The sequence below is a fragment of the Staurois parvus genome, unplaced genomic scaffold, assembly GCF_062004578.1.
Source record: "Staurois parvus isolate SC_StPar_1 unplaced genomic scaffold, SC_StPar_1.0 ptg000138l, whole genome shotgun sequence".
Lineage (NCBI taxonomy): Eukaryota > Metazoa > Chordata > Amphibia > Anura > Ranidae > Staurois > Staurois parvus.
In genome coordinates this window covers 2750784-2767910 of record NW_028317934.1, presented here as the reverse complement: position 1 = coordinate 2767910, position 17127 = coordinate 2750784, and the positions used below count along the sequence as shown (strand labels likewise).

At 44.7% G+C, this 17127-nt stretch overlaps 1 protein-coding gene across 2 annotated transcripts in view; it reads right to left on the bottom strand.

Moving 5' to 3' along the window:
* The window catches only part of MPPED2 (metallophosphoesterase domain containing 2), a 288810-nt gene that overhangs the window by 17388 nt on the left and 254295 nt on the right, over positions 1-17127 (bottom strand). For both annotated transcript variants that reach the window (XM_089673486.1, XM_089673485.1), the window contains exon 5: positions 11094-11209. In XM_089673486.1, the coding sequence (XP_089529612.1) occupies positions 11094-11209 (116 nt within the window). The remainder of the gene's footprint in view (positions 1-11093; positions 11210-17127) is intronic.

Sequence of the window (17127 nt, the reverse complement as noted above, 5' to 3'; positions counted from 1 at the left end):
ACTCTGGAATTCATTTTCCCATCAATGACAACAATCCGTCCAGGCCCTGAGGCAGCAAAGCAGCCCCAAACCATGATGCTCCCTCTGCCATGTTTTACAGTGGGGATGAGGTTTTGATGTTGGTGTGCTGGGCCTTTTTTTCTCCACACATAGTGTTGTGTGTTCTTCCCAAACAACTCAATCTTGGTTTCATCTGTCCACAGTATATTTTGCCAGTAGTGCTGTGGAACATCCAGGTGCTCTTTTGCAAACTTCAAACGTGCTGCAATATTCTTTTTGGACAGCAATGGCATCCTCCGTGGTGTCCTCCCATGTACTCCATTCTTGTTTAATGTTTTCCTTATTGTAGATGTGTCAACAAAAATGTTAGCATGTGCCAGAGAATTCTGTGGGTCTTTAGCTGACACTCTCTGGGATTCTTCTTTACCTCATGCAGCATTCTGCGCTGTGCTCTTTGCTCTTGCAGTCATTTTTACAGGACGACCACACCTAGGGAGAGTAGCAACAGTGCTAAACTTTCTCCATTTGTAGACAGTCTGTCTTACCGTGGACACATGAACATCAAGGCTTTTGGAGATACTTTTGTAACCCTTTCCAGCTTCATGCAAGACAACAATTCTTGATCGTAGGTCTTCTGAGAGCTCTTTTCTGTGAGGCATGGTTCACATCAGACAGTGCTTCTTGAAACCAGTAAACCCAAAACAGGTGTGTGTTTTTTAAGGGCAGGACAGCTGTCAGCAACACATCCAATATCATCACACTGATTGGAGTCAAGGTTGGCTCATTCCTGGCTCCAATTAGCTCTGGGAGAAGTCATTAAGCTAGGGCCTCACATACTTTTTCCTCCCTGCACTGCGAATGTTTACATGTTATGTGCAATTAAACCATGGCAACATCTAATGTTTGTGTAGTATTATGTTCAGCAGACTGTGTTCTTCTATTATTGTGACTTACATGACGTTCAGGGCACATTTTATGCCCAATTCATACAAAACGCCACGTAATCCCAAGGGGTTCACATACTTTTTCTTGCAACTGTATTTGGCTTGTAGTATGACCTACGACAGTGGTTCTCAAAATCACTACAATGTACTAGTTAATAGGAATATCCAATTGCCTCTCGGGGGATCAGGAAGGAATTTTTTTCCCTGCGGGAGCAAATTGTATCACGCTTTGCTGTTTTTTTTACCTTCCTCTGGATCAACTGTGGGTATAGGATTATAATTGTTTTTTTTTTTTTTAATGGTTGAACTGGATGGACTTTTGTCTTTTTTCAGCCAGACTAACTATGCAACACAGTCACCAAGTACCCATTGACAATTGTCTATATGTCCCCTACTGTGCAAACATTTGTCGACAGTGACTCCTAAATGAGTGCAAAGGCTTGCAAATCCCCCTTACTTAACCCTTCTGCTGCCATGTCCATACGTCGTACAGACCTGATAAATAAATACGTGACCTCCTAAATCCCACCAGTCACACTTTCTCCCTAGAAAGTACAATATAATAAAATACCTTTTTGTGTAAAATTCAAATACAATTAAAATAATTTAAAATAATTCCAAATTATCACCAAATATAATCATAAAATGTCCAATTCAAATGTGTCCAACAAAATGTGTCCAACAAAATCAAAAAGTCCAAATTCCAAACTTCCATCTAGTAAGAAGGATAATAATCCTAATTTTCCAGCGAAAAACCTCAAAACAAAGAAATAAACTATAGTGCATTACCCTTAAATAAATAAATAATACTCTAATTCGTGCAAATCACAAACCATTCAAAACGTGCAAAAACACAAAAAAAACCACCAAAAATAAATATTTAATTATAAATAATTTTTATATATATAATACACAGATTGTGAACACTCCGTGACCATTCCAACACTGTGTGCACACTGTGACCCAACAAACAGTAGTGCTAAATATTATTACCCTCTGTGAGTATTTGTATGCATATTCAATACTATGGAATCATAACTCTTCTCATTCCTTCTATGCCTTGGTGATCAGTCTAAAAGAGCCTTCTTATCTTTGTGAGGACCTTGGAAATTTAATCCCGGAAATGAAGGAATGAGAAGAGTTATGATTTTTTTTTTTTGTGTTCTTTTTTGTGTTTTTGCACGTTTTGAATGGTTTGTGATTTGCACGAATTAGAGTATTATTTATTTATTTAAGGGTAATGCACTATAGTTTATTTCTTTGTTTTGAGGTTTTTCACTGGAAAATTAGGATTATTATCCTTCTAACTGGATGGAAGTTTGGAATTTGGACTTTTTGATTTTGTTGGACACATTTTGTTGGACACATTTGAATTGGACATTTTATGATTATATTTGGTGATAATTTTGAATTATTTTAATTGTATTTGAATTTTACACAAAAAGGTATTTTATTATATTATTATGTCGTACAGACCTGACAGCGGAGGAGGGTGGTCGGTTATACTCAATCTGGAGGCAGCAGCCACCTGAATTGTGTATAAAATGGACAGGCAGGTGGAAGCAGTCGGGCAGCTGTGCAACCGCCTGATTGCTTCAACAGCCCCCGTTTGACATGTTGGGTATTTATTTACTTACTTAGACCTTTGCGGTAAACTGTCAAATAAAAAAGTGGAACTGGTAGCCCTCCAGCTGTTGCGAAACTACAAGTCCCATCAGGCCTCTTCCTTTGGGAGTCATGCCTGCAACTGTCAATCTTGCAATGCCTCATGGGACTTGTAGTTTGGAAACAGCTGGAGGGCTGCCAGTTTCACACCTGTGCTCTAGGATGCCTGCTTCCAGAAAATATATAATGTTTGGGGGTTTTGTGCAAACTTCAGGCCTAATTTTTTTTAAATACGTACAAAATGCAAAAACAGCTCTGGCAGCAAAAGGGTTAAAGGACATCTGTATCTTTTGTACAAGTTGCCCTTTAAGCTATGGCTTCACCTCCCTGTGTGCAGCCATACTGGTCTGACGACACTGTGCCTCCCCCCCCCCCCCCCGCCCCCCATTCCAGCAATTTTCACTGTGCATCCCTGCCTGGAACTGGACTGCCTTGCTTCAGAAAGTGTCCTGGGTCTACTGTATCCTGCTCAAGCCTGCCATGGCCACATTTTTTCCTACAGGGTGCGCCGTATTGTACAGGACTACGGGAAGCTGCCATGAGCTTCCATAGAAAAGAATAGGGCCACTCCTGGAGCTGCAAAGCCTTTTTCAGAAAGCGTCCTTTCTGGGTTGCTGTAGATAAAAGTCCACTTAAAGGTGGTATTTATTCTTTATGAATTCTGCTGAATTTGTTGGGGGTGTGGACACCAGGGTCGGGACAAGGGTTGGGCAGGAGGTGCAGCTGCCCTGGGCACTGTGGTATCATGTGAGGTGGGAGGGCACCACAAGGAGATAGGGATGAGGGGATTTGTGAGCAGCAGGGTGTAAGAATTGTTCTAGGAGGCAAAATCTGGGGAGGTGTCCTAGGAGTGGTGATTTCCGGGGATCAGTGTTGGGTGGGGGAATGGGGGGAAGAGGACTTGTGTGTGCATGTGTGTGGGGGAGGGGGGGGATTTGTGCTAACATGGGGGAATGGGGGAGGGAAATTTGTGCTGGAAGTGGGGGGGATTTGGAGTGGGGGGAGGATTGGTGCTTGGAGTGGAAAATTGAGGGGTAGAGGTTTGGTGCTTGGAGGGGAAATTTGAGGGGTAGAGGATTTGTGCTTGGAGGGGAAATTTGAGGGGTAGCGGACTCGTGCTAGGAGGGGGAATTTTTTTTGGGGTGGGGGAAATTTGTGCTGAGGGCATATGAGAGAGGATTTGATCTGGGGGGAGAAAAGATTTGTGCTAAGAGGGGGGATTTAAGCAGGGGGGTGGTTTTTTGCTGGGAGGAGGGGGAATTTATGCATGCAAATTAGTACTTCATTTCTTTGGGGGAGGGGGGATTTTCGCTGACACATAATGCTTAAACATCTTGGGGGGGGGGGGCGCAATTTGGCATGAATGCCCTGGGCTCTACATGACCTTTTCCCGGCAATGGTGGGCATGTTTTTTTCCAAAAGTGTTCTGATGGAGATGGCTTTTATTGTCTATGGCCAGACCCAGCACATGATGTTCCAGAAGATACCAAAGGACAAACACCATGCTGGCACTGCCAGCCTTGCTCAACATACATCTGGGGTCCAAAAATGTATTTCCAAATCCTCTAGCAGTGGGAATGTTTGGGATTGGTACTAAAAGAGCACTACTGAGGTTTTAAGAAGAATCTATACATTTTAGGCAAATGCAAATCAGCTAGTAAGCTCTCCTTAAAATATAAATGAAGTTCTCGAAATCTCAGAGCAATAATGTCACTACACTTTAAAATAACAGCGAGAGAACAGGGAAATAATAAATAACAGGCAGAGAAAAGTAGGTCTTGGCAGATGAACAAGTCAGATGAGGTTTAAAAATGACATTTTGATGAGAGGCAGTTGGTATGCATACACAGTACTGTAATATCATTACCTAATTAATATGAAATTATGCTTCTAAACTCTCTAACATTTTCTTCCAGCATTTCAAACATCCCTGAGTGATGAGAACAAGCTACAAATGAGTTTTCAATATACATTAATAATGTAAAGACACTGGAATGCACATATAAGTTTTCACTTTGTAATAGACATTGCAATGATATGTACAGAGTAATGAGCAGAGGCTTAGAGGGTATTCGGTCCTGTCCTCATTCCAAGTGTAGTGGTAGGGCATTGATAGTCGGCAATATGATTAACATGACTGGGGTCTTCCAAGGGGAAAAAATTAACTTGTGCATTTCCAATCTCTGGCAAGGCTTTAGGGCAGCTTTTTTTTTTCAACCGGGGTGCCACCTGAGGTCCCCAGGGGTGCTGTGGCATTGTGCTTGAAAAAGGCTGTCAGATCCGACTGAACTACTGCTCTGCCAAATATCAGCACAGCAAGAGCTCGATCGGCACAGCAAGAGCTTGATCGGCACAGCAAGAGCTTGATCGGCACAGTTCAGTGCAAAGCAGTGGCAGGGGGAGGCAGCTTTCTGAATCCTGAGCTCTCCGTCTCCCCCCTACAGGACAGTACCTGGCCAACATCGCCCACAACTGTGTGGATTGTTATAGAAGAATAACTGTCTGCCCCGAGACTCTGGTGAGTGGAAGACAAGGCACAGAGCAGATTAAAAGGGAGGGTGGAGGTTAGATTGCAGCGCTAGTTAGAGAGAGTGGAGTACATAGGTGTGCTAACAGGGGGTTGTGGGGTGTGGAGTGGAGCAGAAAGGGGGATGTGGAGTGGAGCAGAGAGGGGTTTTGGGGTACTGAGGTGAGCAGAGAGGGGGGGTATGGAGGTGAGCAGAGAGGGGTTTTGGGTACAGAGGTGGCATAGAGGTGGGTGTGGAGGTAAGCATAGAGGGGGATGTGGAGGTGAGCAGAGAGGGGTTTGGAGTGTGGAGGTCAGCAGAGAGGGGGTTGTGGAGGTGAGCAGAGAAGGGGGTTTTGGGGTATGGAAGTGAGCAAAGAGGGGTTTGAGGTGTGGAGATGAGCAGAAAATGGGTTGTGGAGGTAAGCAGACAGGGAGTTTTGGGGTGTGGAGATCAGTACAGAGGGGTTTGGGGTACAGAGGTGATCATAGAGGGGGGTGTGGAGGTGATTATAGAGGGGGATGTGGAGGTCAGCAGAGAGGGGTGAGGGGATGTGGAGGTCAGCAGAGAGGGGTGAGGGGATGTGGAGGTCAACAGAGAGGGATTTGGGATATGGAGGTTAGCAGAGAGGGGGTTGTGGAGGTGAGCAGAGAAGGAGGTGTGGAGGTGAGCAGAGAGGGGGTTTTGGTGTATGGAAATGAGCAGAGAGGGGTTTGAGGTGTGGAGATGAGCAAAGTGGGTTGTGGAGGTAAGCAGAGAGGGGGTTTTGGGGTGTGGAGATCAGTACAGAGGGGTTTGGGGTACAGAGGTGAGCATAGAGGGGGGTGTGGAGGTGAGTATAGAGGGGGATGTAGAGGTCAGCAGAGAGGGGTGAGGGGGATATAGAGGTCAGCAGAGAGGGGTTTGGGGTATGGATGTTAGCAGAGAGGGGGTTGTGGAGGTGAGCAGAGAACGGGGTTTTGTGATATGGACGTGAGCAGAGAGGGATTTGAGGTGTGGAGATGAGCAGAGAGTGGGTTGTGGAGGTGAGCAGAGAAGGGGTTTTGGGGTGTGGAGATCAGTACAGATGGGTTTGGGGTGTGGAGGTGAGCAGAGAGGGGGGTGTGGAGGTGAGCAGAGAGTGGGTTGTGGAGGTGAGCAGAGAGTGGGTTGTGGAGGTGAGCAGAGAGTGGGTTGTGGAGGTGAGCAGAGAGTGGGTTGTGGAGGTGAGCAGAGAGGGGGTTGTGGAGGTGAGCAGAGAGGGGGTTGTGGAGGTGAGCAGAGAGGGGGTTGTGGAGGTGAGCAGAGAGGGGGTTGTGGAGGTGAGCAGAGAGGGGGTTGTGGAGGTGAGCAGAGAAGGGGGTTTTGATATATGGACATGAGCAGAGAGGGGTTTGAGATGTGGAGATGAGCAGAGAGGGGTTTGAGATGTGGAGATGAGCAGAGAGTGGATTGTGGAGGTGAGCAGAGAGGGGGTTTTGGGGTGTGGAGATCAGTACAGATGGGTTTGGGGTGTGGAGGTGAGCAGAGAGGGGGGTGTGGAGATGAGCAGAGAGTGGGTTGTGGAGGTGAGCAGAGAGTGGGTTGTGGAGGTGAGCAGAGAGGGGGTTGTGGAGGTGATTAGAGAGGGGGTTGTGGAGGTGATTAGAGAGGGGGTTGTGGAGGTGAGCAGAGAAGGGGGTTTTGAAATATGGACATGAGCAGAGAGGGGTTTGAGATGTGGAGATGAGCAGAGAGGGGTTTGAGATGTGGAGATGAGCAGAGAGTGGATTGTGGAGATCAGCAGAGCGTGGGTTGTGGAGGTGAGCAGAGAGGGGGTTTTGGGGTGTGGAGATCAGTACAGATGGGTTTGGGGTGTGGAGGGGAGCAGAGAGGGGGGGTGTGGAGATGAGCAAAGGGGGGTTGGGTTGGGGTACAGTGGTGAGTAGAGAGGGGGTGTGGAGGTAAGCAGAGAGGGAATTTTGAGGTGTGGAGGTGAACAGAGAGGGGGTTTAGGGAACAGAGGTGAGCAGAGAGGGGGTTTAGGGAACAGAGGTGAGCAGAGAGGGGGTTTGGGGTATGGAGGTAAGCAGGAAGCAGGGATCGGGGTACCAAGGTGAGAAGAGAGGGGGGGTTGCAGTGCAGAAGTGAGCATGCAATGTGATTTTGCAGCCTATTCATCTGAATGGGCTGCAAATCACACTGGAGTGCAGAAAAAGTAGTTAATACGCTTCGCACCAAACCACATCTTACTGCAATATCATGCAATCTGATGCCTTCAAACACACTGCATTTGCGATTTGTGTTTGGGGTGCTGTTAACAATGCATTGGCACCTACATGCAAATTGCAACAGCAATGCAATCACCTGCAGTGCGCAAAACGCACACAGAGCGCACTTTTACCACACCACGTTCTGGTGTGGACCAACCCTAGTCCCCAAACCCCCTTTTTTTAAAAAAACAATTGTGCCACACCAAAAACGGACTGCATTCTCTAATGCATGGGGGTACCATGAAGGATTAATCACACCCCTGTGCGTTTGCTACACAGCAGTGCATTTGTGTGTGCATTGGGAATGCACACAATTTTGCGCACATTCCCCGACATGCAGTACTGTGAACTAAGCCTTCACTAGGATGCTTTGAGAATTAAATTATTTTCAAGGGCGCCTTAACTGGAAAAAGGTTGAGAAACGCAAATGCTCTTTTGGCTGAATGGACACAAATTCCCACAGACACCAAAATCTTGTTGAAAGCCGTTTTAGAAAAATGGAGGCTGCACAGAATGTGTGGGGAAGGGAAGGGAGGGTGCAAATCCATATTACTGCCCATAGTTTTGGAATAGGATGTCCAGAAAGCTCATAGGGGAGTGATGGTCAGGTGTCCATATAATGTATATACATGCTGTAAATATTTTACATTATACTTTTATGTACCCCCAACCCATTGAACGTATGTTGCTCAGCAACCATATCTGAAATCCATTTATTCCAAACTATGCGCCTGTGTGCAAAGAAGGCTAGTTGGGTGGGGGAAGGGTGGTAGGCTCCAGGAGAAATGCTGCCTGCCAATGCTTTCCACCAGGAAATCTAGGGTGTTTGATAGCATGCACATTGGAGTGGGGGGGATTGGTGCTTGGGTTTCCACCAGGAAATCTAGGGCGTTTGATAGCATGCACATTGGAGTGGGGGGGGATTGGTGCTTGGGTTTCCACCAGGAAATCTAGGGCGTTTGATAGCATGCAAATTGGAGTGGGGGGAGATGGGTGCTTGGGTTTCCACCAGGAAATCTAGGGCGTTTGAAAGCATGCACATTGGAGTGGGGGGGGGGGGGATTGGTGCTTGGGTTTCCACCAGGAAATCTAGGGCGTTTGATAGCATGCACATTGGAGTGGGGGGAGATTGGTGCTTGGGTTTCCACCAGGAAATCTAGGGCGTTTGATAGCATGCACATTGGAGTGGGGGGAGATTGGTACTTGGGTTTCCACCAGGAAATCTAGGGCGTTTGATAGCATACACATTGGAGTGGGGGGGGATTGGTGCTTGGGTTTCCACCAGGAAATCTAGGGCGTTTGATAGCATGCACATTGGAGTGGGGGGAGATTGGTGCTTGGGTTTCCACCAGGAAATCTAGGGCGTTTGATAGCATGCACATTGGAGTGGGGGGAGATTGGTGCTTGGGTTTCCACCAGGAAATCTAGGGCGTTTGATAGCATGCACATTGGAGTGGGGGGAGATTGGTGCTTGGGTTTCCACCAGGAAATCTAGGGCGTTTGATAGCATGCACATTGGAGTGGGGGGGGATTGGTGCTTGGGTTTCCACCAGGAAATCTAGGGCGTTTGATAGCATGCACATTGGAGTGGGGGCGGGATTGGTGCTTGGGTTTCCACCAGCAAATCTAGGGCGTTTGATAGTATGCACATTGCCCTTGCTGGGAGAAGTGCAGCCTTGTTGCAGAACTTAGAATGAGAGATACGACTTTGGTGTCACAGAGACCCCCTACATTTAAAGGGATTGCAACGTTCTGGTGATCTACGAATGGAAAGGGTGCGGATGTCCGCATCTTGAGCTGGCGGTGTGCGGCGTCTCTATATCGCATGGTTGCAATATGTTATATTTACCTGCCCTGTGCAACAGTTTTGCAGAGAGCGGCCCCAAACCTTCACTTCTGGGGGTCCCCATTGACGTGGTCTGCTGCTCCTCTTCTGTGTCTGCCACCTAGCAAGCCACTTGCTATGGGGCAGACGTACGGCTCAATTCTGAGCCAGGCTGTGAGCGTCTATTAACACACACAGCGTGGCACAGCCTTGCCCTCCACTCCTTCACAGGGTTTGATTAAGAGCAACGGCTCCTACTGCTGCCTCTATGTGCAGGGAGGAGAGAGAAGAGACAGCCACTGCTCTCTGGAACAGCAATGGCTCAGTAAAGCATTTAGAGGGGGGGGGGGCTGGGAGGTTGAACAAAGAAGGTTAATGCATTTATGCATTTTCTGCATCAGGCCCCATGCACACGGGGCGCTTTGATAACGCTGGTAACGTTAGCTGTGTAAAGTCACATTAAAAACAAGTGTTTTCTACAGTACATGTAGGGGAAAAAAAGCTAGAAAAAAGCCAATGGGAACATTTTAGGAGCGTTTGTGTTTTCTACAGTACATGTAGGGGGAAAAAAGTTGATGGGAACATTTTAGGAGCGTTAGTGTTTTCTACAGTACATGTAGGGGGATAAAAAAGCTAGAAAAAAGCAGATGGGAACATTTTAGGACACGCTCCTAAAATGTTCCTATCGGCTTTTTTCCCCCCTACATGTACTGTAGAAAACACTAACTCTCCTAAAATGTTCCCATCAACTTTTTCCCCCCTACATGTACTGTAGAAAACACTAACGCTCCTAAAATGTTCCCATTGGCTTTTTTCTAGCTTTTTTCCCCCTACGTGTACTGTAGAAATCACTACCACTCCTAAAATGTTCCTATCAGTTTTTTTCCCCTACATGTACTGTAGAAAACACTGAACACTCCTAAAATGTTCTCATCAGCTTTTTTCTAGCTTTTTTATCCCTACATGTACTGTAGAAAACACTAACGCTCCTAAAATGTTCCTATTGGCTTTTTTAACCCTACATGTACTGTAGAAAACACTGAACGCTCCTAAAATGTTCTCATTGGCTTTTTTCTAGCTTTTTCCCCCCCCTACATGTACTGTAGAAAACACTGAACACTCCTAAAATGTTCTCATCGGCTTTTTTCTAGCTTTTTCCCCCTACATGTACTATAGAAAACACGAACGCTCCTAAAATGCTACTAAAGAATGCTAATACCAGCGTTTTTTTATCCAGCGTTTTTTGAGCTAAAATAAACTGCTAGTGTCTATGGAGCCCAAGTGCCTTGTATTTCCTAGCTCCCAATGTTCTAACAAAGGCAGTTCAATGTACACACAGGCACCTCTAGGTCCCTGCGTTGCACCTCTGCTCTGAGCTCAGGATCGGACTACACGTTATAGAAGATTGTGTTTCTTCTCGGTGTTTTTCAGCCTTCCCACCACATGAATGCCTTCTCTTCTCTGCATGCTGTTTTCTTTGCACCCCAGAAATGATGACTGATGAATGCAGGGTACGGCACACACTCTGCAGGCGCAGTCTGCTGCCAGGCTTAAAAGGAGCACTTAGATTTCTGCCCATCCACCCAAACCATAAAGCCTCCGAATTGGGAGCTGTTACCTGTCAGATAAATACAGTTAATAAAACAAATGACCGAGCTGCAAGGGCTGCACAACGGCTGTGGATATCCATTTAATTCTCCCCGGCTCCAGTAAATCAGAGAATTTAATTTAAACAACACCTAGGAACTCTCAGGATCTGCTGGGTTTAATTATCATGCAGGGCTCCAGTAATAGCATCAATTTTTTTTATTCATTGCTTGGTGTTCAGGGGAAGCTGGTGGCCCAGAAAGGAAGATTCATGCTGTGTACATTAAAGCCGGCTCCCGAGTATGTGTTAGGTGACGGCGTGGCTCTGACTTACCAAGGGGAGGTCCGTGAGTCATTAGGATGTCGATGCCCTCGGGGATAAGGTTCCACTTGTCAAGTAAAGATTGGCCTCTGGGAAGATTAAATCCCCATCCGTTAAACCATGGTGTCCTGGAGGAAAGAAGAGCGTTTTATCAGCATTGTGCCATTCCATGATCATTTGTCATCTTGCCGCAACGTTGCCACGTGCAGCGAAGCAAAATGTGCTACAAGTTTTGTTTTCAACAAAAAATGCTGTAAATGTAACATATTTGTTGTAAGGCCCCTTTCACACGGGCATTCCGTATGGACGTTTTTCATCTGTCCGTTAACGGATGAAAAACAGACACCCATGTATTTCTATGGACTATCGGATGTAACCGGATGATTATCTGTTTGCATCCATTAATGTCCACATCCGTTAACATCCCTTTTTTCCATTAAAAAAGCCCAGAATGGATGGAAAACAGATGTAAATGGACAAAAACGAATGTAAACGGAACAAAAAAACGGACAAAAACAGATGTAAATGGACAAAAAAAAAGCACATAAACGGACAACAGATGTAAGACAAAAACAGAGGTAAACAGACAAATTAACAGATGTAAACAGATGAAAAACAGATGTAAATGTATAAAAAAAAAGGATGTAAACGGACAAAAACAGATGTAAATGGACAAAAAAAGCATGTAAACAGACAACGGATGTAAGACAAAAACCGATGTAAACAGACGAAAAAAACCCAGATGTAAACAGATGAAAAACATATGTAAATATATCAAAAAACGGATGTAAATGGACAAAAAAAGTATGTAAATGGACAACAAATGTAAACAGACAAAAACTGATGTAAATGTACAAAAAAACAGATGTAAACGGACAAAAAATGGATGTAAACGAACAAAACGGATATAAACGGATAAAAAATGAATGTAAATGGACAAAAAATGGATATAAATGGACAAAAAAAGGATGCAAACGGACAACGGATGTAAAGGAATCAAAAAACGGACAAAAACTGATGTAAATGGACCAAAAATGGATGTAAACAGACAACGAATGTAAACAGACAAAAACTGATGTAATTAAACAAAAAAAAGATGTAAACGGACAAAAACGGATGTAAACTGATGAAAAACTGACGTAAAATGATGAATTACTGACGTAAACTGATGAAACACTGATGTGAACTGATGAAATACTGACGTAAACTGATGAGATACTAACATAAACTGATGAAATACGAACGTAAACTGATGAATAACTGATGTAAACTGATGAAATACTGATGTAAACTGATGAAAAACTAACGTAAACTGATGGAAACTGACGTAAACTGATGAAAACTGAGGTGAACTGATGAAATACTGACGTAAACTGATGAAAACTGACGTAAACTGATGAAAACTGAGGTGAACTGATGAAAAACTGAGGTGAACTGATGAAAAACTGACGCAAACTGATGAAAACTGAGGTGAACTGATGAAAAACTGAGGTGAACTGATGAAAAACTGAGGTGAACTGATGAAATACTGATGTAAACCGATGAAAAACTGCCGTAAACTGATGAAAACTGAGGTGAACTGATGAAATACTGACGTAAACTGATGAAAAACTGACCCATTTTTTCTTGGAAAAAATGTGACTAAACTGATGAAAAAAGCGGAACGCCCATGTGAAATGGGCCTAAAGGTTAGCTGTATGGACATGTACAGTGGGGCAAAAAAGTATTTAGTCAGCCACCAATTGTGCAAGTTCTCCCACTTAAAAAGATGAGAGAGGCCTGTAATTGGCATCATAGGTAGACCTCAACTATGAGAGACAAAATGAGAAAAAAATCCAGACAATCACATTGGCTGATTTGGAAAGAATGTATTTGCAAATTATAGTGAGAAATAAGTATTTGGTCACCTACAAACAAGCAAGATTTCTGGCTCTCACAGACCTGTACCTTCTTCTTTAAGAGGCTCCTCTGTCCTGCACTCATTACCTGTATCAATGGCACCTGTTTGAACTTGTTATCAGTATAAAAGACACCTGTCCACAACCTCAAACAGTCACACTCCAAACTCCACTATGGTGAAGACCAAAGAGCTGTCGAAGGACACCAGAAACAAAATTGTAGACCTGCACCAGGCTGGGAAGACTAAATCTGCAATAGGCAAGCAGCTTGGTGTGAACAAATCAACTGTGGGAGCAATAATTAGAAAATGGAAGACATACAAGACCACTGATCATCTCCCTCGATCTGGGGCTCCACGCAAGATCTCACCCCGTGGGGTCAAAATGATCACAAGAACGGTGAGAAAAAATCCCAGGACCACACGGGGGGACCTAGTGAATGACCTGCAGAGAGCTGGGACCAACGTAACAAAGGCTACCATCAGTAACACACTACGCCGTCAGGGACTCAGATCCTGCAGTGTCAGACGTGTCCCCCTGCTTAAGCCAGTACATGTCCGGGCCCGTCTGAAGTTTGCTAGAGAGCATTTGGATGATCCAGAAGAGGATTGGGAGAATGTCATATGGTCAGATGAAACCAAAATAGAACTGTTTGGTAGAAACACAACTCGTCGTGTTTGGAGGAGAGAGAATGCTGAGTTGCATCCAAGGAACACCTTTCCTACTGTGAAGCATGGGGGTGGCAACATCATGCTTTGGGGATGTTTCTCCGCAAAGGGACCAGGACGACTGATCCATGTACAGGACAGAATGAATGGGGCCATGTATCGTGAGATTTTGAGTGCAAACCTCCTTCCATCAGCAAGGGCATTGAAGATGAAACGTGGCTGGGTCTTCCAACATGACAATGATCCCAAACATACCTCCCGGGCAACGAAGGAGTGGCTTCATAAGAAGCATTTCAAGGTCCTGGAGTGGCCTAGTCAGTCTCCAGATCTCAACCCCATAGAAAACCTTTGGAGGGAGTTGAAAGTCTGTGTTACCCAGCGACAGCCCCAAAACATCACTGCTCTAGAGGAGATCTGCATGGAGGAATGGGCCAACATACCAGCAACAGTGTGTGCCAACCTTGTGAAGACTTACAGGAAACATTTGACCTCTGTCATTGTCAACAAAGGATATATAACAAAGTATTGAGATGAACTTTTGATATTGACCAAATACTTATTTTCCACCATAATTTGCAAATAAATTCTTTCCAAATCAGCCAATGTGATTGTCTGGATTTTTTTTCTCATTTTGTCTCTCATGGTTGAGGTCTACCTATGATGCCAATTACAGGCCTCTCTCCTCTTTTTCAGTGGGAGAACTTGCACAATTGGTGGCTGACTAAATACTTTTTTGCCCCACTGTATGTATGTCAAATCAAACCAACACAATACACCGCTCCAGGTCGGCCCGTCTGTGATCTAGCCCCAAAATCATACAGAAGGTGCCGGACCGGCTCGCAATCGTAGAAGCTTCAAGGAAAGAAGGATGCTGCACACGAGAGCATGGAAGATCCAAACGCTTTATTGAAATGATCAGGAAATCCAAACCATCAAAGCATCTCAAGACAAAGAAGGTAGTTGACGCGTTTCACCCAAAGAACGCCTAAACTAGGGTTATGGGTAAGCGCTCTTAGCATGAAACGCGTCAACTACTGTCTTTGTATTGAGATGCGTTGATGGTTTGGATAACCGGATCATTTCAATAATACATTCAAATTTCCATCCATGCGCTAGTGTACGGTCATCCATCCTTCCTTGTGGCTTCAAATCCTGCTAGTACTGCCAATGGCAATGATGGGTTGTAATAATCACACAGCGACAGAAGACCGAGGCTGCAAATAGACATCAATAATCAGCTGCAGCTTGTTCATTCTGTATTTAGCACTATTGTTGGGTCATCATTGTAAATTTTAATAGGAAGCAATTTGAATAGAATTTACACAGTTAGAAGCTTGGCATGCCCTATTTTTACGGCCACAGTTCCTATACAAAATTTTAGGTGCTCCTTAAACCACTGTGCAATCAGCATTCTTGCTGAATAACCACTATAAGAAAAAAAGACAAACAAATATAACTAGAAAGTATAGGGTTTTAGACAACAAGCATTAAGAAAAATTCTCACCAGAAGTTAGAAAGGCCTTTTTAATCCCCCGGGGAGAAGTTGGGGTTGATTTACTAAAAGGTAAAGGTGGACTGCAAGTGCATTGGCTTTAGATCTGAGGGGAAGCTTTGAAATGAGGCAAAGCTCTGCTGATTTCTTTCATCTAATCATGTGCAAGCAAAAATGCTGTTTTTTCTTTTTTTTCCTTGCATGTTCCCCCTCAGATCTAGAGTGGTTGCACTTTTACACCCCGGTCACATTGGGTGCGATTTGCATGCTATGCGACTTGCATGCCAAGTCGCACCCTATTGTCCGCTATTAGATTTATAAGTTGGTGCATGCACTACTTTTGTTGCAATTTGCATAGACATCTGTGTCAGATGTCCTGCAAAATTGCAACTGAAATCAGCAGGTCGCCCGATTTTGAAATCATGCGACTTCACTATAACTCACATGATTTCAAAATCGGCTTTGATGTGACCGGGGGGCACTTGCAGTGCACAGTCCATTCACCTTTAGTAAACCAACCCCTTTGTGTACATAGCACTTGTCCCTGTTACCCCTGGTTCACGTATCCGTGTTCCTGCGGGCCACGTTTTGCGCAGGCACATTATCCCATTCATTTGAATGGACTCCCATGCCCCAGGACATGCAGGGAAGAAGTCCCTGCACTTCTTCTGAAAACGCAGCCCGCACAGGAACCTTGGTTCCCAGTACGGTTGCGATTTCTAGAGTGGGCGGCATGCCATTAGAATTAATGGCACCCGCCCTCGGGTCCGCATTCTTCTGTGCGGGTGCAGATTTTTGTGCGGATCCGCAGCGGCGGCACCCACACAGAGCTGAACTGAGTCTTAAGATTAGTGCTGTGGCTGGGAAATAAAATGCACTTTTTATTATTCGCAGTGCTGACTATAGCTCCACCCTAGGCAGGAGCCTAAATTATGGGCATTCCTATTGGGCAGGTACAAGCACGACTGCAGCAACATCCCTCTCCCAATTCAGCAGCTTTCTCAGTCTTTCATTTGTAAAAATGGAGCAGAGGAGGCATGAGATGTACAGCAAGGAGGGTTGCAGATGTTTTGTTGGAAACTGGGACTGTGCGGGCTCTGTGTTCTTTGTGTTTCCACTGACCCCGCTTCCCATATGCACTGTCAGCCACAACCTTCTTCATCCAATGTTGTCAGACAGCGTCGGACAGTGGGAGGGGCTAATTAACAACTAATCTGAAAACGCGGCTTAGGAACCACAGCACTAATTTTAAGAACAGTGCTATTTGCAAAGGTTTGGTTTTACTTATTTATTTATTACTGGTACTTATATAGCGCCATCAATTTATGCAGCGCTTTACATATACGGGCGTACCTCAGTTTACGAACGCCTCGGTTAACGTAATTTTCGGTTTACGAATGAAAATCCATTGAAAATAATGGCTCGGTTTATTAATTTTTTTTCACAATATGAACGGATTAATTGGTTTTTAATGCATTTACAAATTTGTTTTAATCATGTCCCTGTACAGTATTTATGCCTTTAAAGTGCACTTTATAAAGAGTTTTGAACAGATAAAGACTTTTTTTTTTTACTTTTTTCTGACCTCCGGAACGGATTAATTGGTGTTCAGTGCATTTACAAATTTGTTTTAATCATGTCCCTGTACAGTATTTATGCCTATAACGGAACCAGACCCCGACTGCACTAGGGTATTTCCGTTAGGCTCCCGCTTCCCTGTCCAAACACTGTCCATGGACCCCGGACGAGACCAGTCTTGAAATAACTCAGGAAATAGACTGCTTTATTTTAACACAGACACAAGATATAAACATTCAAGGGAACAACCCACCTCCCTGCATATGGACACATGGCGGGGCAAACCAAATCTAGCAACCAGAGACACATCAGCAGACACCCCCCCACCAAGCCAATACACAAACACATACATCCCATAATAGTTTGCTCTCAAGCAAGAGACACAATAGAACCATGGGAGGCACCACATG